The sequence below is a fragment of the Xiphias gladius genome, chromosome 19 (assembly GCF_016859285.1).
Source record: "Xiphias gladius isolate SHS-SW01 ecotype Sanya breed wild chromosome 19, ASM1685928v1, whole genome shotgun sequence".
Taxonomy (NCBI): domain Eukaryota; kingdom Metazoa; phylum Chordata; class Actinopteri; order Istiophoriformes; family Xiphiidae; genus Xiphias; species Xiphias gladius.
This window is the reverse complement of record NC_053418.1, coordinates 29,097,237-29,122,057: the sequence shown is the minus strand read 5'-3', so window position 1 is coordinate 29,122,057 and position 24,821 is coordinate 29,097,237. Positions and strand designations below refer to the sequence as shown.

Sequence of the window (24,821 nt, the reverse complement as noted above, 5' to 3'; positions counted from 1 at the left end):
AATGCTGGTTAACATATAAGAATATCTGCTGTAAAGATTTATATCAGCTTGAAGAACATCTTTGAAAACCTGCTTGTATAAAGTAGGTTTAGGTCAGTTTACTTTCCCCTGTTCACCAGCTGTAAACTCTTGGTGTATTGTAAATAATTTTAATGCTCAAATCTGGACTTAAAGACATGTCCAATTACAACACTTTGGCCAGATCCCTCCTATGAGACCAGCCTTTGACACAGTGACATATGTTAGCAGACTCTTATGGTATTATTTTAGGGCAAGGCTGCTTTTGATCATACCAACAGGTTACACATGTCCTTAAATTTCTACCTTCTTACCAACCTGCCCGACATGACAGCTCAATTGCTGTTTCGGTGAATCCTCCAGAGCCCAGCAGCATGTCTCAGTTTCCTCTCTGCCTGCATGCATTCACATGAGCTATCCTTCTGTGTTGCATTTGAATGTGAAAAGCTACTTATATGTGACTTAGTGTGGCCAAGTCATTAGCATTCACATTGGGGGTTGGGCCAGGGGATGGGGGTGGGGTGCTGCTGCTGTGAGAGCGAACAAGAGGTATTAGTTGGGTGGAGCTGTGGAGAGAGAGGCTGGGAGACTGGCTGGATGATCAGGACAGGCTTGTCAATTGTTAGTGTGAAGTTAGGATCAGGTAGAGAGGAAGCTGCTGGATACAGAGCATCTAGTTAGGCAGTAGACTTTAAGGTGTAGCACACAGGTGAAACACTGGATGCTTCTCACTATGGTCCCCTAGCCAGGCAGCTGGAGGGGATGAAGGAAGATAACCCACTGGATGGTAAGATATCAATGTAGCTCTCACACATTCAAGGCCGGTTACCATGGCACCAAGATATAGGTTAAATCATGCTGACAAGATCACATGCCAGAAAATATGAAAATCAGCTTGACTGCCAGGTGAATTTGAATTGGATGGCCATTCAAGTCAAAGGTTTACGAAGGAAAAAGGAGAAAGATTTGTAGAAGCTTGTGTTTATAATGGCAGGGTTTTGTTTTTTATCAGTTTTTCCCCCAATACGATACCTAAGTTTCAGTGTGATACCAAAACAATGTTTGTTTGTTTTTTTTTACCTTACTTAGAGAAATATAAAAATAATTCACCAAATAAAGCCAAACTATTAAATATTAAATGTCTTAACACAAGCAGCTACAGAAGAATTTTGTCTAACTAGAATACAAAATCTTGATTGAAATCGGGAAAGATCTGATCAAAGAATAAGTCACCTACTGACCAGACTTTTGATGCTAGCTTTCAGTACTTGGTGCTACAGATACATTTTGGTCAGTACCAAAAAGGATTGGGGTTCATTACCCATCCCTAGTTTTTTATAAGACGAAGAAATTCATATTTCACTCAGAATTACTTTTAACCTGTTTACATTCGGCATTAGTTTTAATCTTTTCACAATTCTATGGTGTGAGTGGGTAAATGTATCTGTGGCATATAGAAGTAGTCCTTCAATTGCCTATCATTTTCATTATTGATTTAACAATCAGTTATTTTCTTAAAAGTGCTAAAACTGATGTCTTCAAATTTCTTATTCTGTTTGACTAACAGTCCAAAAACCAAAGTTATTCAATTAATCATGATATGAAACAGATATTCTTTTTAGATAATTTTTCGACTTTACAGATTGTATTAAATGATTTACAGTGGGGAAATGGACACAAAACAAAGGAGATAACAAGTCCCAACAGGAATCGAGCCAGCAACATCTGGTTAGATGCAATTTAAACTACTAGGCCACCAGGATGCCCAATTAATTTTCAGTTGACACACTAAATGATTGATAAGCAAATTATTTCACCAGTCTTCTGAAATAAGTAAAACAAATCTATACTTTGTACTACACTATTTACATTCCTGTCACTATGTTTTTATTTCCTGACATTAAGTCCATGAAATCAAACAAAGTACACAATTAGAACATAAATTTACAATTACTATTGGTAACTGACAGCAAGTTATAGTATATATTCTTTTCATTTCATCATCTGATCGATATAACAGTATTTTATGTTTGGGGATTGAAACATGGTGGGTGCCCATATTCGACCACTGGAACACATGCAGGCTTAGCTGAGAATTTCTGAGTTTAAACTTCAAATTTAAATGCAGAATCATCTCCTTTGGAGGAATGTATAGGAACAGAAAGTGGTTCATTCAAGAGGATTCACCTCTTGGCCGCCATCTTATTAGCCCTCAGCCTCTTTGACTTTCCACGGTCCTCAGTTTGTAACCAAGCAAGCTGTGAAACTTTAGCTTTAACCCTCTTCCATCCTGCACTAAGTGCTTCAATTAGTTAATGTCTGTGTGTTTTGTCAGCTTGAACCTGTGTTTACGCTTGGACATGCACTTTAGTTTGCTTCAGAAGTGCCACAGGCATCGCTGAGGAGAGGAACCACTAATTTTGGTGAGGGCCTGGGGGGGGGTAGTGGTATTGTTGAATGGCAGCAAAAATAGGACTATCAGTTCCACTCAGATAACCCCTAGCTGTCATTGGACCTCAAGCCAAGCTGTGACCCCAGGGCTTGAACTTTGTGGTCATGTGACCAGGCAGTAAAATGACCAGTGGTGGTGCTCAGCTCTGCCTATGATCAGAGAGGGGCAGGCTGTCGAGGAAATAGGTTGCTGGGAGAGAACAGAGAGAGGCACAGAGAAAGAAAAGAGAGTCATGAGGCAACCAGGCCCAGTGGCTTTTCTTTAACTGAGTCCATGCTTGAATGGGGTCGAGGCAGACTGGGAGAAGCATGAAATGGATACATGGGAAGGTAAGGAAGGCAAGAAGAGGAGGCTATTGCTTTCTTTAATAGACCATACTTAAATGTGAATGGGAGAAGAGAATTGTGTGTGATAAAGCAGAGAATGTATTTTAACAACTTTATGGTGACTATATATAATTGTGTACCTCTTTTTTCCTTGATTGACGAGACTGATTTCTGTTTATTTTTTCTTTATTTATGTGGTAGATTGGTATGGTGCTAACTTGTCATAGCTTAATATCCAACCAGTTTCAGCAGAAGAGTATTTTGGAAACAACACATTATACTGCCTTTAAATTACTATTAATGAAAATAATAAATATGTTAAAAAAAAGGCCAATTAGTTCCAGATATATGCCCCTCTGAAGATCATCTCTGCAGCTTGAGTAAACTGATGCTACATTGCTTTTAGATGTGTGCTACATTTGATGGGATTAGCCCTGTATACTGAGAATAGTTAATGATTTTCGGGCCAGGATTAATGAGAAATATTCCAGTTTTTCACAGCGTTTTCTGCGATTGCTTCCTTCAGGTACTTTGTTTTTGTTTCTGTTATCACATATCTCAGCGCAGTGGTGAACTGCACAGTGTGCCGCCATATGTATTGATCTTTGGTATGTGGCTTTGGGTTTGTCCACAGTCAGCAGTGTTGATATGATGGAGAATCACTCTGCTAACCAGTCAACAATAGCCTACAACTGAGAGTACTGACATATTGTTAATTTTTCTTCCCCTTTCTGTGCCTCCATCCCATTTTGCATGATGTTGTAGTTTTACACAATTAGCACTTTTTCAGATGTGGGCAATCTTTCCTTGAACTTAGCTGACTATGTTCTCCCCAAATTGCTTTTAGGTCATCATTCTTTTGATGTTTCATTTGGCTACGTGGATTATTTTAATTGCGAGAATAAAATAACCTTCTTTTGGCAGTTTTCAAACTACATCCCACCGGGAGCACCCATCCACACACCAAAACACCAAATCACCCCCTCCCTCCTACCCCTTTTATTGCAGGAATTTGGAACGTGATCCTCTCTCACTCCTAAGATATAGTCCACATGGTAAAGCAAAGTGAATCACCAAAGTGTCATGAAACTGCTCATCATTGCTCTATGTTTTTTGATAAGTGCTTATCTCACTGTGTTTATTGATATGGGCATGGCACCCAAATCATCAAGCCAACTCAAATCATTTTTGACATAACTTGCTAAATGAAAGAATTTCTGGTAGTATGTCCTTAATTTGATATTTCCCTCCAGGGGTTTGGTGTAGCATGTGGGGGAACCATGTTACTGTATTCGTCCCCCTCCCCCCTCATGTTAATCCCACAGCCAGCAGCCATGTTGGTTGTGCTCCAGTTTAGGGTGGGTTAACTCCTCACTGCTATAACTCAGCACATGACATTAAATCTGCTGAACAACCTGCTGTGTTGATATTGTTCTGTATTTTAGAAAGGGTGCATTAATTTATCTGTGCTGAAGAAAAAAAAGCACTAGAGATAAAGAGCAAAAAAAGGAGCATGAGAGGTTGTTTATGTGGATGTAGATGCCGGGGCAGAAGCTGTGTGAAGATCAATAGAAACAGTGGGGGAGGTCAGGAACTCCAGTGACTCTGTAATGATTGCCTATAAATAGCTTGTGACAGAAGCTGCTCATTCCATGCACTCTCCATTTCTTTAATTTGACTGAAACATATCCATTTCTCCGGCCCCAACCTTGTCAAACCAAACCATCAAGTCCATCATGTTGCAGATCTTTGTCTTTCAAGGGTGTGTTATTTCAACTGCCCCTGCACCCTTCCCCCCAGCACAAACATGCACATACACTCACACACACACAGCATTGAACTTATTTGATGCATTGCAAATGTACTTTTTGTCCTCATGCTTATTTTTATAGAAGGAGATGATAACAAAAGATGATCGGCTGAAGCCAAACGAGTACCACATTTTTAATGGTGTACATTTTACAGGATTTGGGTCATGCATCGGAAATATCAGTGGGAGTTTCTGCTGCTGGCTCTGTGGTCTCTGGGAAGTCCCCCTTCCCTGCTATTAAAGGGGAGACTCAACCTTCATTAACAGCACCTTTATATGAGCCTGTATCAAAAAGCATGGGCTATAAAACCAAATGGTTCATATCAGCATACACTGGCCGCTTATGCCTGAAATTAAAAAAGGGGTTCAGAGCCAAAACCAGTTTCTGCTGTCTTTTTATGCGGAGGTTTAATGTTCAGCAAATGAAATGGAAGAAAGAACAGGACACATGCTTACGCAGTGATGTCTAATTCGTGTAATTTCTGCACAAATTTTCCTCTTTTTTTACGCTAGTGTAAAAGAAAGAATACATATTACACAAAAGCTATGGCACAAGTAAATAAAAATAATATGCAAACTATATTAAAATTAGAAAAATTATTTAAGTGAAAAAACCTTCCTAAGCATGCGTCATTCTTTCATGCTGGTTCACACCACACTCCATTTACAGTTTTCAAATTTACAACAAATAAGAGATATTTAAGACATATTTTATTGACAGCTGTAAAGGTACATACTTCAGTCATACAACAACTCATATGAAAATAGTTTAATACCAGTTTCACTGATTTGGTAGCTTTGGTAACCACTTTGTCTGTGGAGAAAACAACAAACCGTGCCAAAAAATGTTACAGAAAATAAGAGCATTTTCATTAAAAACATGTTGAAATTAACTTAAGAAAAAACTCTATGGTATTGACCTAAATGTGTTTGTAACACTGAGTATCAAAAACTGTCAAATCTGAAAGCTGCCATTGAATGTCAATTAGATTCATAATCTTGTTGACTTTAAATTTAAATTTGATTTAAATTAACATTATTTAAAATAAAACTATTTCATTTAAAAAGAATGAATTAATTGGCGCCTATAATGTACAGTTGCTTGAAAGGACCAGTGTGTAGGATTTATTGGCATCTAGTGGTTGAGATCGTAGTCTGCAACCAACTGAATACCCCTTCCCTCAGCCCTCCCTTTCCAAGCGTGTAAGAGAACTAGGGTGAAAAATGCAAAAGGCCCTCTCTAGAGCCAGTGTAATTAATTAATTATGGTTTTATATTTCTCAATTAAGGTATTGAAAAAAGGAATTCGTACTGGTACTGAAAATTCAGTACTCCTATAATAAAATTATAATGACACCCGACCCTATTATTAATGTAGCATGGAACATTAAGAAAATATCACAAACAAAAACACTAGTTAAAAGAGTAAAGCACATGCATAAAAGTCCAAATGTATGAATGCAAGAATGTGCTTCACCAAAGTTCTCCACATGTAGACATTAATTCTTATTTACATTGAAAGAAAAAAAAAACATTTAAATTGTTTCAGCTTAACATAGCTGAGACAGTGAGGCATACTCCTACAGTTGAGGCCCCACGTTATTTAACAAAGTAGCATCATGTGTGACTGGCATTAGCATAACATTAAAACGTAGTCTTTGGTGTAGTATTACTCAATGCTAATGATTTAGCCTTTAAGCCTGGGTTTATATTATCAAAAGAGCAATTTCAACAGGTTGCCTTTTTCTCGTGGATGAGACCATTCTACAACTGCATGCATGTAACTTTAAAGATTAGCATCACAGTGTGGGCTGCTGGGAATGCTGGATCTGAGTCCCAGAGGGTCTTCAAATGCCTTTTACATACCAGTCATAGTAAGGGGGAAAAATGCTTCCCCCCTTCACCCCCCCAGGTAGTAGAGATAAGTTTCAGAGGACAAGAAGAGATACGAGGAGGGGGGGGGGGGTAAAGGCAGAGAAAGAATCAGGGAGGGTGAGTGCCAGCAGCGGAAAAGTACAGCACATTCCTCCATCCCCCGCTCCCTGCCTCAGTTGGGCACAATTGTGATGGAAAGCCAGAGACAAAACCTTAAGAGAAAACCCCTTCAGCAGCAGGCCTTGTTGCTCTGTCAGCCACTCAAAAGGATGCTTTACACTACACATCAGCCTTTGTGTACACAGGGTGTCGACAATAGGGAGATTTGCCTATGATGCATCTCTGTTCTCAGCATGATGCCGTTTAGAGGGGGTCAAAGAGATGGTGAAACCTGGGTACTGCTTAAAATGGGCGCCTTCCCATAGGAGAGCTTGAAAAAGTCAGGGAGCAGCAGCATTTAATGTGGGGTTCCCCATGCTCTCGTACATACAACGTATTCTGCCCTGGGTGAGATGAAACAAAAATTCCTTATTGTTCCACATGATGCACATCTCAGTCAGTCAGCTAGCTTACAGTGAATATTGGCTAGGACATATTGGGTGCAGTGGGAAACAAGAGCGCTGTTAGTCTTTGCCATTGACTGGCCTTAAATGCTCAACTTGCTTTTCCTGGTTTGGGTTAAAGTTTTGAATGAACCCAAAGCTGACCCCTGTGAAACAATGCAGCCTTTGATGGGTCTTCGGGGGTGGGAGTGTGTGTGTGTATGTGTGTGGAGGGGTGACACGGAGCATCGGGGCTCCTTGACCCAAGCTAGAGAGAGCGAGAGAGAGAGAAAGAGAGAGAAAGTGGAGTTCAAGATGAAGTAGTGCCTTTATAACTCTTTATCATCACCTTGGGAGATTCATCGTTATGACCCATACAACCCATAGGAGCATACCAGCAGCAGTTGTACTGGACCTTCATCATCATGGTAATAATAATACGAGCCCATAGGAGCATATTATTGTTACCATTGTTATGGTAACAATAATATGGTTACATTTGTGAAACGGTCATTGTTTGGTTAGGTTTAAGTACAAAAACTGTTTGGTTAGGTTTAGGAAAAAAACGTGGTTTGTGTTAAAATATATACTTCATTAAGGTTAGGAACCTTTGACGTCATGGTTACGTGTCTCACATGTCAAAGTCCTGTTTTGTTGATTCATCATTGCACCCCAACCTCCTCCTAACTTGGACTTTGTCACTGTTTATACTATGACACCTGAGTTCATTCTTTGATCCCAAGAGAATCACTCTGGCCAGTAGAGGTCGCCTAACAATAAAACGTAACTATGGGTCATATTAAGCTGTTTGGACAGAAAACCTCTGGGGCTATTTTGTAAAGGAGGACAGTCTCAATAAAATGAGGATACTAACTGCCCTCAGTTAATTTCTGGCCATAGGCTGACCACAGGCTCACCTTTGCTTTAGTAGCCCCTCTGGTTATTGTCAGCAGCTGGTTATTGTCAGCTGCTGAATATAAATTATTCATTTTTATAGTACATCAATGGTTTATAAAATTCCAGTTTTTACACAGCATAGCATGTTAATGGCTACAGTTGGTCAAATTACAACCAAACAAAAAACAAACAAAAACGCAACAACATATTTCATGCTTATCTTTAGTAGTATTAGGTAATTCTTAACGTTTAAGTTTTTCAGATGTCTGTCTCTAAAGCTGTCTTCACATACAGTATGAACTCTGGACAGTGTTCGGAGAATCACGTCCAGTTAGGATAATCACCCTTGCTGTAAACTGTTTTCAGTGGAACTACTTTCTAATGAAGAAATAGTCCCTTTGAAAACTATTTACAAGGTGTTGTGGATTTTCCAGAGTAACTGGTACATTATCTCAGGGAAGAAAGGTTGCTGTTAGGTGTCATTTTTCAATTCTGTGAGAACTAGAAATTAAATTCCATCCACTTCTACTGTATTGGTGTGGAGACAGAAATCTCAGGGACAAATATCTCCAAACCTACCACTTGGGATAAGTGAGAAAATACATTTATTATTTTCTTTACTTATTTTAAATTTTTTTTTCCAGCAATTTGGTTGAACTGACACAAAAAAAAGTTACAGAATGTCGATATTTCATGATAGAAATCCAGACTGCCTTTACATTTGACTTTTATAGAGTGAAATCCTTAAGTAAATGTCATGAATATTTAACTGTCATCTACAGGCAGTAGGAGGAGGAGTCATAGGACGTGACACACTGAGATCAAGTGTGTGAAAGTGTGAATCCACCTGTTTATGTGATGGCTATGCACTTGAAAGACAGGGTGATAGATTTGGCAAATAAGCCTGCGTGAAGGCAATTAAATAGCCATTGTGTTTTTTCCTCACTGAAGGAAGTAGGGCCTTTCACAAAGGGTGGCCAGTGAAATATACGGTTTTAATGTCTTCTCTGAATGAACACATGGTCTGATTAATGGTTGGCTGAGGAGTTCAGGGTCTATAATGTCATTTATTTGATCTTCCACATGTTTTATGATGCCAGAGACCTTCATATTTTCTCATGTTAAGTTTTACTTACAGTAAACTCCATCCTAAGAATAGTGGTGATCACTGCAGCAAAAGCATAGTTTTTATCAGGAAGTGCACTTTTGCTTTGTAAGGAGGATGGTTAGAAGTACAAAAGTTTGTTGGGTCTTTCTTGTCAGGCTTCACGGAGATGCCGCAATGCTTTAATCTAAAATTTAGCAGCTAAAAGCTCTTTATTTAGACTTTAGCTGAATCAGTGCTGAATTGCCCCTCAACTCACACTTGAGAATGTGTGCTTTGTGTCACCTAGCCTGAAATTCATTCAGAGAGAGGACTCACCAACCTATATAGTAATATATCTGGTTTGTAACTATGTATGACAGTATGCATTAAGTATATCCCTTTACCATCCACCGTTCCAGCCATGGGAAACTAGCACTGTGTAAAACTTTCACAAACCTAAAGAATGAGAAGAACATGTATAGGAACATTCTGTAATATGCTGCATGTATCGATAGATAAGGCCCTCATCTTTTGTGTCATTTCAAAACGAAGGCCCTGCTGTAAAAATTGTCCAGGTACCATATACACCAGAGTAAATAAGTGAAACCTTAAATATACGGTGTCTACCTATCTTCAAAGCAGTGTGGTGGTCTAAAAGTGTGATAAATTCTAAAAATGGTATGTCCATATCCAAATTAATCATAAGGCCCCTCCCCATCCAAACTAGTCAATTTTATTTTATTTGAGGATCGCCCACTTTAACGGGCTAAAAAGATTTTTAAAAGTAGAAAAGGATCCAATATGTTCCAAAGGTCAGTCAAAGTCACAGTCATCCCTGATTTTTGAATTGACACTAAGATTAGAAATAACATTTGTCTGACAAAGATACTGTCTAATGTCTAATACCTAATGTAAATACAGAGAAATTTACTTAAATACAAGTTCTTCCTTAGATGTATGAAAATAAACTAAAATATTTCTCTGACTGTAAGGGCTCTCCTTCCTCTCAGAGTTGACTTAACCTCTGTGCTGTATACAATTAATCACCAAAGTAGTTAAATTATAGTCCCAGGATAGGCTCACCGTGTGACCTTTGTTTCAATACAGTATGGCTGTCCCTGCTGTCTTCTGCAAGCAGCAAACCTAATCCTCACAGCATCTAAATGGTAATCTGTCTCTAGGCTTTATAAATCCTCTATTCACCATTCATTATCTGGGAGAGGCTTTACGCAATGTGCCCCCCCCCCCCCACCTCCTTCTAATTACCTTTAGTACATGAACCATGCAGCCTACTATGAAAACCCCCTCTCTCTCTGGGTGGCTTAGCTGTCAGCTCAGTCGCATGCCTCTGATCAGCTGCCCCCTTAAATTAAATACACACACAAAAGCTTAATCCTGTTAATTTGAATATTAAATATTATGTTACTGTGGCCAGTTTATTGCCAAAACATTGCACCTTTTAATCAGTGATGGGTGGCTAGGTCAGAGCACACTGTCATTGACAAAAGTCACAAAACAGGTTTCTTCTAGTTGTGTCCCACGAGGTAAACAGTATCAACTTTGTGTGCTAGACTCCTCAGCGGCATTTTTCATTTGTTTTTTAATATTTTGTATATTAAATGCATAATTAATTAATTTAAAAAAATCAACAACAGACTAATCAATAATGAAAACTGAATGAACATTGAAAAGGAGTAAGACATCCAACCCACAGAATCCCATAGGAGGGCAAAGTTCCTGCCTGTGCGTAGTGCATTTGTAGCATTACACAGGAGTCTTACATTAATAAGATGCCCACGTTAATCTCCAGGCTCAACATGCAGCATTAACCTGCTGGACAGCAGCCTCAGACCTGTTATGTCTACTTCATTCTCTTCATTGTGGCTACACATGTGCAAGCTCTGTATGAAAGCACACATGCTGCTGTCTGATTACAGTCTTGTGTTTATCATGACCTCGGCCTTTCTTTAGTAGAACACAACAGCTCTTTTAATCAAGAGCTCAAATTTATTTTATGGTTCTAGTTGCTATGCAAAAAAACCTTGACCATATACAAGCTATGTATTAAGAGTTACCTAGCTCACCTAAAATAACAAAGGGGGAAATGTTGAAATTGAAAAGGGACTTTTATACCACTTTCAGAAGCAGACCCACGTATGATGTGGGTGAAATCAATGTGCATTGGACACGTGTTGGACCCATTCGTACAAGCCTTTTTTATACAGCCTAATCAAGGTGGGAATGTTGCGCCTTTATTCTGCCTCGCCGTTCTGTGTAAAATGTACAAAAACAGAATGGAGGGGCATAGTTGTTCTAGCATTTAGCAGAGTATAAAAGGGAGAGCTGGCATTGCGGGACAGACACTGACGCTTTGTGTTGAGCGTCACACCTCCAATTCTGGAACACCGGCATCCTATCTAAAATCAGACACTGGGGCAGCTTTATGCCGGCTTTGTTTGGTTCAGTGTAAACGTGCAAAGGTGGCATAATGAGAGGTCTTCTTAACAGCAATATAGCAAGATCTTTGTTTAAAAGGAGCTACAGACATCTGTTCTCACAGAGGAAGAGGCTCCAGTCTGCAGTTTAGTTTCACTTATAAACCTGAGAATTACACTGGATTACACTGAATGAGTTTCCAGATAAAAGTAGAGTTTCAGTGTCAGCCCTCTGTCTGTTGGTCTCCACACTCACTCTCTCTTAATAGCCCACGTGTACACTCTCTATTTTTCTCCTCTGCCCTTCTCTCCTCTTCTCTTCAGTGGGTCAGTTGAAAGATGTTTAAATTACAGTATAATTAAATTAATTTCCACTGGTAACAACAGCAGTTCACTGAAAGCAAGCAAAGGGTTTAACCCGCATTAATCTGAATGGGTTGTTAGCAACCGCAGGACCAAATTTACAAAGATGATGAGTCCACTCTGTATGATTTCTTCATAGAAAGTATAGAGTAATTTTAAGGCTTTCTCACAGTCTTTGGCACCCCAGAATGGATGTCATCCAAAACAACAGGCGATGCACAACTGCTGCAACCAAACCCATGAAAATAACATTGTTCTCAAACTTTTCTGGCCCTAAACAATGGCATGTCTACTTACAACCCCCTCGTCATTATATAATGTCTACTGATCGTGACCTCGTCAACCAAAAAGTTTTCTTTTGTTTGTTTGTTTTTTTTTTTTCAGACTATTTTTAGGGGACTAAAAAGGTAATATGATCCAGTTATTAATAAGAAAAAAAATCAAAGGTCTTTTTCAAAATCTGAGTGAATAGTCGATGGTCAAGTTGCATTTTGGGCAATGTAGGCGCCAGGTTTTAATAAGGAAGAATAATACATGGAGTAAAAATTACGATACCTCTGCAGCATCAATCTCAAACCTTTTTTTTGAAAAAAAAGTCCAACAATGTTATAGGAGAGCAATGCTAAAGAGTAGAGTACTCTTTCTAATTCAGTCAAACCAACACTAAAACAGCCCTTTCACCACACCTTTTCAGTCTGCTACATTGGACAATGAAGAACCCCCATCATATCAGACACATCAACATGTTGTATCAGCCTAACCTCTATCAGGTTTGATCCCAGCCAAGCCTTGATACAGATCAGCGGCAGGTCACATTCCTGCCGCGGCCAGGCTCTGCAGAGTGAGGCGGTTTTCTGAAACTATCGAGTCCAACCAATTTGTTCTTTCTGGCTGTTAGAAAGAGGGGTGGGGTCTGTAGAGCTTCTTAACGTGTGTGTGTGTGTGTGATAAAGCTGAAGACTGTGATAGCGAAGAATATGCACAAATATGCTCTGACTTAATTCTCAGCTTCCTTGATGACTTTGATTATGTGGCCTGGAGGTAGATGGGGGATTAGGAGAAGGTTTTCAACAGCTTTCTCAGGTTGTTGTCTTTACAGTTTGAGAGCACCTTCACACTAAATAGCTAGTTAAATAGCTTCACAAGGAAGGTCCTGAGAAGGACCGATCTGTGATCCACTCCCAAGTCTGTCACATCTGTATGTTCTCTCATACATCCAAACTTCCGATTCAGTACTTAAGACTTTGGCCCATTTCTTCCTTTCTTGCCATCTTAATGTCACCTTCTTTCATGGTCAGCAAGCTGCCAGCGGGCCTTTCAACCAATTTCAACTACTACTTTGAATGTACTTTGTTCAGGACATCCTGTTCCAAACCACTTTTTGTTGAAAGTCCCCTCCTCCTACCCTGAACTACTAAATATCCCCTCCCACGTGTTCCAAATTTCCACCCTCCATTATTCCTGTCCTAACAACTTTTATCAGTTTGATGTGATCAGATGTATGGGTTCTCATTTAGGAGAAAAGGTGAAGGTTATTCATTGAGAAAGTGCCTGTGTGGATCATCCATGCAAAGAGAGGCTGATATGGACTGAGTGCTGGTAAATTTCAAAGCACAAGACTGCAAAATCAGCCACCAATTGCAAGTACAAGTTACAAGAAGATGCTGATTTAAAGGATACTGTAGGTGTTAGATGGATAAAACACCTCAAACTACAGCTCACAAACTGATTGATGAGTAATATGTCTGAGAGATCTTCCTTGAAAAAGGTCTCATCATGCGATATCACTGTTATTAAGAAGAGAAAAAGAGAAATTGCAAACAAATCAGCTGTTTCATATTAGCTTGCCGTCTGCTCTCACGGGAGCTTCTGGATAAAAAACATACACAAGACATCTCCACTCGCCATCCTGCTGCCCATTACGGCTCCACTTTCAGAAAATGAGAGTTAGGGCTTAGGAATCCTTTGGATTAGCCAGCGCCTGGCTAGCACTTAAGCCCCCATGATCTCAATTAAAATCTTGTGCCTTCAGCAAGGTTTTTGCGCCTATTTTTTTTTCACAGGGTGGGTGAATTAGTGCAAAGAAGTGGATGGAAATGTTTCCAAATCATTTTTCTGTTCCTTTTATCCCTCTGCAGATGATCCAGCTGACCAGCGTACTTGTCTTATCTGTGGAGATCGCGCTACAGGCCTGCACTATGGCATCATCTCCTGTGAGGGTTGCAAAGGCTTCTTCAAGCGCAGCATCTGCAACAAGCGTGTGTACCGCTGCAGTCGTGACAAGAACTGTGAAATGTCGCGCAAGCAGCGCAACCGCTGCCAGTACTGCCGCCTCCTCAAGTGTCTGCAAATGGGGATGAACCGCAAAGGTAAAGTGCGGACACATCGCAAGCATATTATTTCACTGCACAAATTACACCTATAAAAAATCAAACTAGCCACTTGCGTTATGATTTTATGTATGTATATCTATATCTATATATATACATATATATGTGTGTGTATATGTATATGTATATATATATATATATATATATATATATATATATATGTACACTGCTCAAAAAAATTTAAGGAACACTTTTAAAACACATCATATCTCAATTGGAAAAAAAATCATGCTGGATATCTATACTGATATGGACTGGGTAATGTGTTAGGAATGAAAGGATGCCACATCGTTTAGTGGACATGAAAATTATCAACCTACAGAGGGCTGAATTCAAAGACACTCTGAAAATCAAAGTGAAAAAATCATGTAGCAGGCTACTCCATTTTGCTGAAATTCCATTGCAACAACTCAAAATGGTACTCAGTACTGTGTATTGCCCCCACGTGCTTATATGGATGCCTGACAAATTCGGGGCATGCTCCTCATGAAACAACGGATGGTGTCCTGGGGTATTTCCTCCCAGATCTGGACAAGGGCATCACTGAGCTCCTGGACAGTCTGAGGTGCAACCTGGCGGCGTTGGATGGACCGAAACATAATGTCCCAGAGGTGTTCTATTGGATTTAGGTCAGGCGAGCGTGGGGGCCAGTCAATGGTATCAATTCCTTCATCCTCCAGGAACCGCCTGCATACTCTGACCAAATGAGGCAGGCAAGGTCGTGCACCAGGAGGAACCCAAGACCCAAGGTCTGACATCGGGTCTAATGATTTCATCCCAATACCTAATGGCAGTCAGGGTGCCGTTGTTTAGCCTGAAGACGTCTGTGTGTCCCACCATGGATATGCCTTCCCAGACCAGCACTGATCCTCCACCGAACTGGTCATGCTGAACGAGGTTACAGGCAGCATAACGTTCTCCAAGGTGAGAGCACAGGGCCCACTAGAGGACGTCAGGGCCCACTAGAGGACGTCGGGCCCTCAGGGCACCCTCATGAAGTTTGTTTCTGATTGTTTGGTCAGGGACATTCATACCAGTGGCCTGCTGGAGGTCTTTTGTAGGGCTCGGACAGTGCTCATCCTGTTCCTCCTTGCACAAAGGAGCACGTACTGTCCCTGCCCATGGGTTAAGGACCTTCTACGGCCCTGTCCAGCTCTCCTATAATATATACATAAACACACACACACACACACACACACACACACATATATACACACATATATACATACATATATATATAAAACCTCAAACATGTCACATGCTAACAGTGATTTATGTTCTGACAACTACCTGGAAGGAAGTCACCTGGATCCTAACCTCGGGATTTTTTTTGGCCTAACATACTTCAATGAGTGCTAGAGAAGGCTTAATCTGGTGAAGTACAACTAATTTTTCCACAAGATCTCACAAGATCTCAATAGCTTCCTTCGTTTTCAGGTTCCAACCTGCTCACAAAGTCCCGATTAAGTGTAAAATACATCAGTTATACCAAATAAAAATTCGTATTAGCAGTTCCTCTGGAGTGCTTAGTGACACACAGACATAGTCTAATGTTCAGTAAGTGCTGCTAGGATTTAGGTTATTTTTTCCATTTGCATATGCTGCCCCCTACTGGATGAAAATCATAAAGAGATCTTTCTCTCCTCCAGCCCGTTGGCCTCATTTTTTCTGATTTATTCTCCAAATATTTTTTTTTAGATAAGTTTGTCTTGACACAAGAAATAGATTTATTTTACTCACAGTTTTTAACAAACTCTTCCCACAAAATAGAATAAAAACATGTTTGCCTTAAACTGAAGAGAAAAATCACTGCAAGGAAATAAAAGATGTGGAAGCAAAGCACTGTTTGATTTTTTTCAGCCACTAGGTAGAGCTATGATACTAATCATGGATCATGTTTTCTTAGTCTACCAAATGTAGAATAATTCTTTCTTTTTGTTATGTAGCAATTAGGGAGGATGGTATGCCAGGAGGGAGGAACAAAAGCATTGGACCTGTTCAGGTAAATGAATGACTTCATGTTCAATAATAACTAGAAATGTTGTTTTCATGACATTCACTGGCCCTCTCCCTGCTTACTTTCACTCTACACATATTATCCTGGTTCAGAGTTAGCTCGCTTACTGTGCATGCATTTAGCACACAACACTGAGTTGGATTGCTGTATTGCTAATGATTTGCGTGTGTTCATGGAGGATCTAATGAAAGTGAGTCCTGATGTTGTTATATCATCAAAATAATCACGTAGCACTCATTGTTCCCTATTCAGCGCGGGGTTCATTATTAACACTGGTGAGAGAACAAATGGTCAGAAAAATGGGCGACATGAGGCTAAGTACCACTGAGCCACTATTCAGGGGAGGGATGTGGTCAATTAATTCCAGCTCAATTTAGCAAGTAAAAAAAAAAAAAAAAAAAGAAGAAACGCATGCTTCCATTAAAACATGGCTTTATTTCTAAACCCTAATGAACGGAGGGTCTCTCTCATTAATATGAAATGAGATGCTGTTTCAGTATGTGTGCTGAAACTGATAGAAATGAAAGTGAATTGACCCCAGCCACAGATAAAAGACACCATTTTCTGGCATTCTAATGCCTTTCACAATGGCCTTTGTCTGTCCTATCTCCCTGCACAGACATGCAAGAATTCTATTGTTTTAGGCGTGTGTGTATATCAGTCAAATACACATACACAGAAATATTCCTGTTTGCCTCCTTTCTTTCTTTCTGTAGCTCCCTGTTTCATTGTGTCACTGTGTCCTTGCTCCTCAACATTTTAGTGAGAATCAGCACAGAGCTAGTTGATGCAAATCAATTGAACTGAGACACACAGTGCTTTTGGTCACGTGAGAATGTTTTGTAAGCTCAAAAAAAAAAAAAAAAACCCAAACTCTGTGTGTGTGTGTGTGTGTGTGTGTGTGTGTGTGTGTGTGTGTGTGTGTGTGTGTGTGTGTGTGTGTGTTTTAGATCACAGAGGAGGAGATAGAGCGAATCATGTCGGGGCAGGAGTTCAAGGAGGATGCTCCGGAGCACACTTGGGGCAACAACGGCGATAGCGACCATAGCTCTCCCAGCAACGGAGCCTCGGAGGGCAACCAGCCATCACCTGCCTCCACTCTGTCATCCAAGTGAGTTGTTCATCTCATCCACTCAGCCGCACAGTGCCGGCACTAAGCCCATCATTGAGATAATGAGCCGACCCTGACAGTCTAACACCTCGTTCCCGTCTCACCCAGACTTTAGTTAAGGTATTCATCAGCCTAAGAATGCCTGAATATGCAGCTCCTCAGGCTTGGTGATGATAGCAAACACAAAGAACTTGCAGCACTATCTGCTGTTCTTGCTATGGAGACAAGTGCATTGTCTATCTGCACTCATCAAGGACAAATATTGTCTAAGTACTCGCATAACGGTATTTATTTTAGTCTCATTCTGTATAAACATTAGGTTTATCTCAACAGCCACACAGCCTGGTAAGCTATTCAGAGGAATACTTGTTTTATCAAATTAAATCTGAGCAGAAATGAACAACAAAAACAGAATGCCTGAGCAGCGTAGGCTTTTGGTATGCAGGTACGAAATGAACTGCAAAGTTTTGTCTACAAGTTTCTAAAAAAATTTGCAAAAAATGTTAATGGAAAGAGAATGAAGCTCCACTACACTGTCCTAGATAAAGGTTAAAGGATATGAAGTTTAAAAGAACAGTCTGTATGTCCAGAACAGAGATATAGTAGGTCTGGGTTATGTTCAGCCTAGCATAGTACAAACACAGGAAGCTGGGGGAAACTACTAGCCTGAAACGTATCAATCCTCTTATCTTACTCTGGGTAAGATGGTAAACAAGTGTATTTCTCAAAATTTCAGACTATTCCTTTAATATAAAAAAAAAATTAAATATGCCTTTATATGACCCCTGTGTGTATATAGTCGCTCTATGGAAATGAATGGCTACACAGCAGCCCTCAGGGACCAGTACATCAACACCTCCATGTCCACACACTACCAGCTCCTGCCTCACCTGTTCAGCTACGCTGCCCAGTCTGGCCTGCTTGCTCCCCAGCCTCACAGCCTTTACCCCCAGTCCCATCCACTGGTGCTGCAGCTGGTGGCTGCTGAAGACCTGGCCCCACTGGCCACACCTATGCTCATAGAAGATGGGTAAGACAATACATACAGAACATCTTACACATGCACATTATGTAGATTTCTTCCCAGCATGTATGCTGATAGAAGTTCTAGGTTTGCCTAATTATATGACTAAAAATTTAAAACAACACAACAGTTGTTATACATGTCTTATCCCATTATCTACAAACTGCTACCACAAAACTTGAAACATTTTTTTTATATTTTATTGTCTAATTTCAACACTGCAGTCATCTTGCTGTTTGAGAGTTTCTTTTAAATTAAACTGGTCTGTTTATTTAATTTACAAAAATGCTTCAAAACAGTCAGTATTGTATTTGTCTATTACTCAGTTAAATTCTGCAAAATTTTGACCTTTGAATTTGGCCTGCCTGCTGGAATTTTTTGTCCGTCAGGGACTCAGCCCACATAGATTTTGAAAGCCAACTGCAGATTGGCTGCCATGTAAAATTTAAGAATGTGTGCAAAAAATGTTTTCCCGTATGTGTAAAATATGGAACTAGTTCATCAATGACCATGTGGCAGGACAATAAAACAGACAGGTCAAGATACAGGAGCCACCTAGTGGTACAATCTGCCATTACATATGGGTGGATTTACTTAATTTACCTCCTCTCTATCCTGTTGCATAGATGGGTAAACCCTACTGATATTTTTAAAATTTTTAAATTAAGAGCTTTTCCATGAACATTTAACCTGTTACATCACAGCCAAAATGGCTAATAGACTAGCAGCTCTTCACTTCCTCTACCCACTAGGCTGTCAAATTAACCTGGGCATGTATCAATCCCTCATTTTCAACATATTCAGTAATAAAAATACAATATATAAAGACAACTAGAAAAGAGTAGTGCAGTGCAGTGATACTTGAAAATTGATGCAGCATCTGGAAAGTTGTCTAATAACTTACAATCTCTCATTGTTCATTTTTAGCCTTATTTGATGGATTGGCAAGTATTTTTTCAAGCTTAGTATCGGTATAGTGTAGTAAAAGCATGGGCATTGTCATTTTAATATTAAATATGTAGTCAACGAAATATCATGTCAGAGGTGATCTGGTTTTACACATCAAGACAATATCTGCATCATACTGTATATAATGTAGTTCCCTGCGTAATGCTTTGTTGTTTTGTACATCCCAGGTACAAAGTGACGCAGGTGGAGCTATTTGCCCTGCTTTGTCGTCTGGCAGATGAGCTGCTCTTCCGCCAAATCTCTTGGATCAAGAAGCTGCCATTCTTCTGCGAGCTCTCCATAGAGGACTACACCTGTCTGCTCAGCTCCACCTGGCAGGAGCTCATCCTGCTCTCCTGCCTGACCATCTACAGCGCGCAGATCTTCGGAGACCTGGCCAACGTTACCGCCAAGTACACACCGTCTGATGACGAGCTGCAGGGGTGAGTGGCAACAAGTTTGAGAGGAATGACGGTCAGAAAGTTCAGTTAGAGCTGCCCTTAGCCATTCTTTTACTAAACTTCATTGCAACTTGTGGCCAATTTTTGGCTGGACCACAACAGCGGGCCAGCCCTATAAACGGGGATGTCCGTGTCTAACTGAGCGATGAAGTTACACCACTGATGGGCCTGGCTGAGTGTTGTAGTTTCCCCATTGGCTGTTGCTCTTTCGAAAGGAATGGCACACTACATTTAGCCACTTTTTAGACCCCTTAAGTGATTCTTTTTTTTTAAAAGCATCTAGCGACAAATCTAGCGACTTTTGGGACAAACCATAGCTAATTTCTAGAGAAAACTAGAAGAACAAGGAATGAAAAACAAGGTCAGGCATCCCCTCCAAGGGCACACCTCTCTATGCATCTCTCTTTCAGTTGACCACACAGCAGCTGACAGACGCGATTGAGCTTCTAACTTTCACCCTGACTGATCATTTTACGAGTAAATATAGCCGAAATCACAGCACAGCCGTTGTCTTTAACTTATGTCTATGGTGATTTTGTCAGACAACATCGCGGTAATAAAATCAGGATTTTAACAGAGCAGTGGAGAGCAGCAGCTTGGAAATGAACAGATAATAATCTTTGTCAGCTTTATCAGCTTTTTCAGCTTTTTATCAGCAAACAGATAAAGGTGAAACTGGCTGGTCTTAGGCAAAATACAAATACAAGGCAATGATGTCATGAATATGCTAATTGGCACATTACGCCATCTTGCGTAATTTAGGGACTTTTTAAGGAGGCTTTAGCTATTTTCAATTTAAAGTGATTCTTCACAGCGGTTTTCAACTACGTCCTCAATTTCGCACATTGACCATACAAGGTCCAGCCATATACTAGGTTTTGACCTAGTCCTGTTTCGATTTGGATGTGAATGATGGCCAAAACTATAAAAAAATAAAGCAGAATTATCTGCCTGAATGTCACATTAAAATCATTCAGGTGAAAAAAACAATGTATCAACCCTAACCACCCTATCCCAAGACCAAACCCTCTAGATATAGTTTGTAAAACAAAGAACATAGGTAAAGTATGACTTTACTGGAGGTACATTTACTTAAAGCATTACAGGTCAAATGACTGTGTAATGTGAAAGGAGTCGTTCATGGTGAAGAACCTACAGAGAATTATCACCACCTCTGCTGTTCCCCTCAACTCTACTGGGCTTTTTAGCATCTTTCAATTAATTGTTTTGATTTTAAGGCCCAAAACTTTACTGTTTTGGTTCAGTCTCAGCACTTCCATCAACCTTGCTTCTATGTAGCTGTTTTCAGTGAAAAAAGCTCTGATAAACCCACTGTTTTACTTGCTCAGCACCAAACAGCAGATCGACAAGGTTAATGACTAGCTGGTGAAAATAGTGGTGCCTGTAGCAGCTAAAGAGACTGATATTTCCCTCTGGAACTGGTTGGGAGCAAAGCAGAGCTTTGTGATAATATGTCAATATGTGGCCAAAAATTAGTTAATACTTCTTTAAACCAGATGTTTGCTAGTTAAGTAGCATCATCTACCAGACAGACCAGCACAACAATGAGGTAGCTAGCCCCCTATAGTTATGTTTGACATCTTTATTTACAAAGGTCTGACTGAAGAAATGACCCTCATTCATATGTGTTGGTAATGCCTCAACTACAGTGACTCATATTGGCTCCTAACCTTCTTTTGTGAGGCCATTAACATGTACAAGATATTAAGTGTCTGCTTGCGGGAGACTCATCAAGTCAATATTTCACTAAGAGGAAAGGTGAATATCAGGAATTATTCCCTTCTGCAACAACAATCTTCTACAAAGGCAAGACACTCTACTCTGTGAGCTCAGTATCTCTAAAAGGGTTTGATATTTTTTCCTAACACAGCAGGGAATGTATTGTTGTTGGATAAGGGCCAGTGAAGTGGTCCGTGAATGGTAGGACTCCTCAGGACAGAGCTGTGGCTAGCACTTTCTGGCATGTGAAATACATGCATGTCCCATGCTAGGTAGAAAAGGATGAGTAGAGGTTTGGTTCTGTGTAAATCAGACCAAATTTGACATGACATACATTATCTGATGAGTTCATACTAATAAACCCTGTTGTTCTGCTGCTTCAGCCATTTGCCTGTAGTTTAGGAGTGAATATCTGATTTAGAGTGACAGCACTAAAGTTTATGAGATTAGAGTTGTGAGAGCCAGAAAAACAGAGAATTGAGGTTTGATGAGTGGATTTAAATTTTGTGGGTCTTTCCAACTCTTTCAAAAAGCTGTGGGATTGGCAAGAGGTTTTTTAAGCATTTTCAGTAGATTTGACACATATCCTCCCTCATTTTTGCCTTGGTCATTGAAGCATAGAAGATAATAGTGTTGAGGGATTTCACATTTTTTGACATGGTGCTCCACTTCATCACATTGGATTTTAATATGAACGTTTGGACAGTAAACCTAAACCTAAGTTTATCTTCTGTTTTGTTTGGAGAATGTAGCTTTAAAATGGTACAAAGCCTAATCCTCAAGAGACAGCTAATTAAGCTTAAGACTGTTTCTCATTCTGCAGCTTCAGTGAAGACGGGATGGAAGTCATGGAGAGGTTGATATATCTGTTTCGCAAGTTCCACCAATTGAAGATCAGTAATGAGGAGTATGCCTGTATGAAAGCCATCAACTTCCTCAACCAAGGTAACAGCACAAGCTCTGCTATTACTGGATCCAAGCTTTTCTTGACCCTTACTGTATTCCACACATGACTCACTCTTGTCATTTGTACCACTGCAGATATCAGAGGACTTTCCAACACCTCCCAGCTTGAGCAGCTGAACAAGCGCTATTGGTATGTGTGTCAGGACTACACTGAATATAAGTACCCACACCAGCCTAAACGCTTCCCTGAGATAATGATGTGTCTGCCGGAGATCCGCTGCATCGCAGGTAAGGTTTAAAAACTGTGTAGTACAAAGGTTAGTATGTTTAATGTGGCATTTAATGCCTCTCTATTCTATGTTGGGATGAAGATGGCTGCCACTAAATGCTGGTGAGTTCAGAAATATATTCCTTTTTCCAATACTAGTGACTACTTCCTCTCCTTCCACTTGGCTTTTTAGAGGGTTTCTCTTGATTGTTACTTAGCCAGTGAAATGGTGGCTATTTGGCTCGACCAATGGAGGATTAAGTCTTTGGAATTGGACTCAGTGTTCTATGATGGAAAAATATAACTATAGAGAAGAACTATAACAAAAATCCCTATGGCTGCCAACCTATGAAATTTACTATGGCAGCTTGTGTTCACAATTTGTGTCTACAATAAATATACAAATAGAGAAGTACACCTTTATTTGAAACAGGCATACTGTATATTAGAGACAGGCCTTAATTTCTATTAACCCTGTTTGCTCCAATTTTGATTTGCTGTAGACACATACTCCAGACTTCCTCTATTTTTATCAGTTGTCTTGATACAGAATATCTTACATTTCCACAGCACTAATTCCACTTGAGTTTCGTTGAGTATAGCGAAAATTCATAACAGAGGTTATCTCGGGGCACTTTTCATATAGTTTTACACTGAGAACCTCCCTGCAGCTTGAAGGGAATAATCTCTCTATGCTGGTTGGCTTTTTTGAAATATCTCCATAAGTGTTAATTGAGAGTAACTTAATACCAAGAGCGAAAAAACTACAAAGTACAACCTAGTAGAAACTGATTAGTGAATGAAAACAGTATTTCTTTTGAAAAGAGAATCTGAAAGCAGCAGAGTGATGAGTATGATATGACTCTGTTGTTGTACCGATGGAGTTAGTGTGGTGTGAATGTATATTATCGTGAATGTACCATGTGAGCCATTGCAGTACAGATAGTTATAGCCTTCCTCAATTCTTGCCCAGCTGCCATTGGGTACCAGTCTTTGCTCAAGCTGGCAATTATTATATTATTTGAGACTTAGCCATTATCAGATTTATTCACAAATTCACAGCATGGCAACATAAACTAGGCTAGTATTGTTTGCTCATATAGTATTGTAAGTATTGTTTTTTTTTACAGGGAAGCTGGTGAATGTCCCTCTGGAGCAGCTCCCCCTCTTGTTCAAAGCAGTCTTGCACTCCTGCAAATCCAGCTTGACCAGCTACAGGACCGGCCCGATGCCGTGCGTGACCACCTCTGCCGGAAACTAGACCCTCTCCCCTGTCCCCCTGAGTTGAGGGATTGGTCTCCCCTCTTGTGAATGTGACAAGCAGCTAGTTTGTTTTTTGTAACTTTTTTCTTTATATATTTATTACATGACAGAGCTGAATGTATGCTGATTTACACTGTGCACATGCTTCTGTACAAAACAAATGCTCATAGATGCATTGGTCTTTGGAGTTTACAAGTGTGTATCCAGTTTGCTCAATGTGTCAGTGTTGCCATTGTTAGAGCTAGACTTTAAAAGAGTTTATTTTATTCAGATGGGGGCGGATAGATACATGATGAGTGTTTTGAGACTACCTCAGGAACATGTTATGATGTTATATATTTTCAGGTACCTTTTTTTGCTGTTAAATGAAGAGTGGCCCAGTCTAAAACGAAATCCCTGTGGATGCTCTTGCACCTCAATCAGAGACTGAATATTCAAAGGAGCTACATGAATCAAAGATTGAAAAACAGTGTTTTGTTACACTGCAAATGCTAAGTTAGTTAGCAAAATTGAGCTATTTTGTCTGCACGGACTCTCAGACATCCTGCTAATGGGAGGCTGTCTTATCAATTTAACATTCCACGAGTTACGATGACATTTGTTGGATCTGTGGGATGTTCATTGAAAAAGGAGCATACGGGTATTTTTTTTTACAATCATAGACTGGGGATGTAAGGCTTTATTGCAGGGGAAGAGGAAGATAGCTAGGTTTGTGTTTTAGTTTTATTGTTTTACCTTTTTTGACCAAAGTGTTATGCAATGCTTTTTTCAAACACCCATTGATGGGTAGAGAGCTGATAGCTTCACAAAAAACGATTTCTTATCAATGAAGGATCAGGATAAGAAATTAATCAGTCTGTGTCAGAGGGGATAACCCTCTGCTGGACA

General features: G+C 39.9%; 1 protein-coding gene across 1 annotated transcript; it reads left to right on the top strand.

Annotated features, from left to right (window-relative positions):
• The first annotated feature begins 2,638 nt into the window (after positions 1-2,638).
• Positions 2,639-24,624, top strand: nr6a1a (nuclear receptor subfamily 6, group A, member 1a). The gene is made up of 9 exons (XM_040154393.1): positions 2,639-2,799; positions 13,944-14,174; positions 16,142-16,197; positions 17,163-17,323; positions 18,123-18,353; positions 19,484-19,738; positions 22,320-22,441; positions 22,538-22,690; positions 23,801-24,624. The coding sequence occupies exons 1-9, from the start codon at positions 2,784-2,786 to the stop codon at positions 23,929-23,931; spliced, it is 1,356 nt and encodes a 451-aa protein (XP_040010327.1). The 5' UTR covers positions 2,639-2,783; the 3' UTR covers positions 23,932-24,624.
• Positions 24,625-24,821: the final 197 nt, after the last annotated feature.

Bases quoted from the DNA above. Each gene is read 5' to 3' on its own strand.
- nr6a1a (XM_040154393.1), top strand. The intron at 16,198-17,162 runs GTAAATGAATGA...TGTGTGTTTTAG, and splicing joins AAAGCATTGGACCTGTTCAG to ATCACAGAGGAGGAGATAGA. The intron at 17,324-18,122 runs GTGAGTTGTTCA...GTGTGTATATAG, and splicing joins GCCTCCACTCTGTCATCCAA to TCGCTCTATGGAAATGAATG.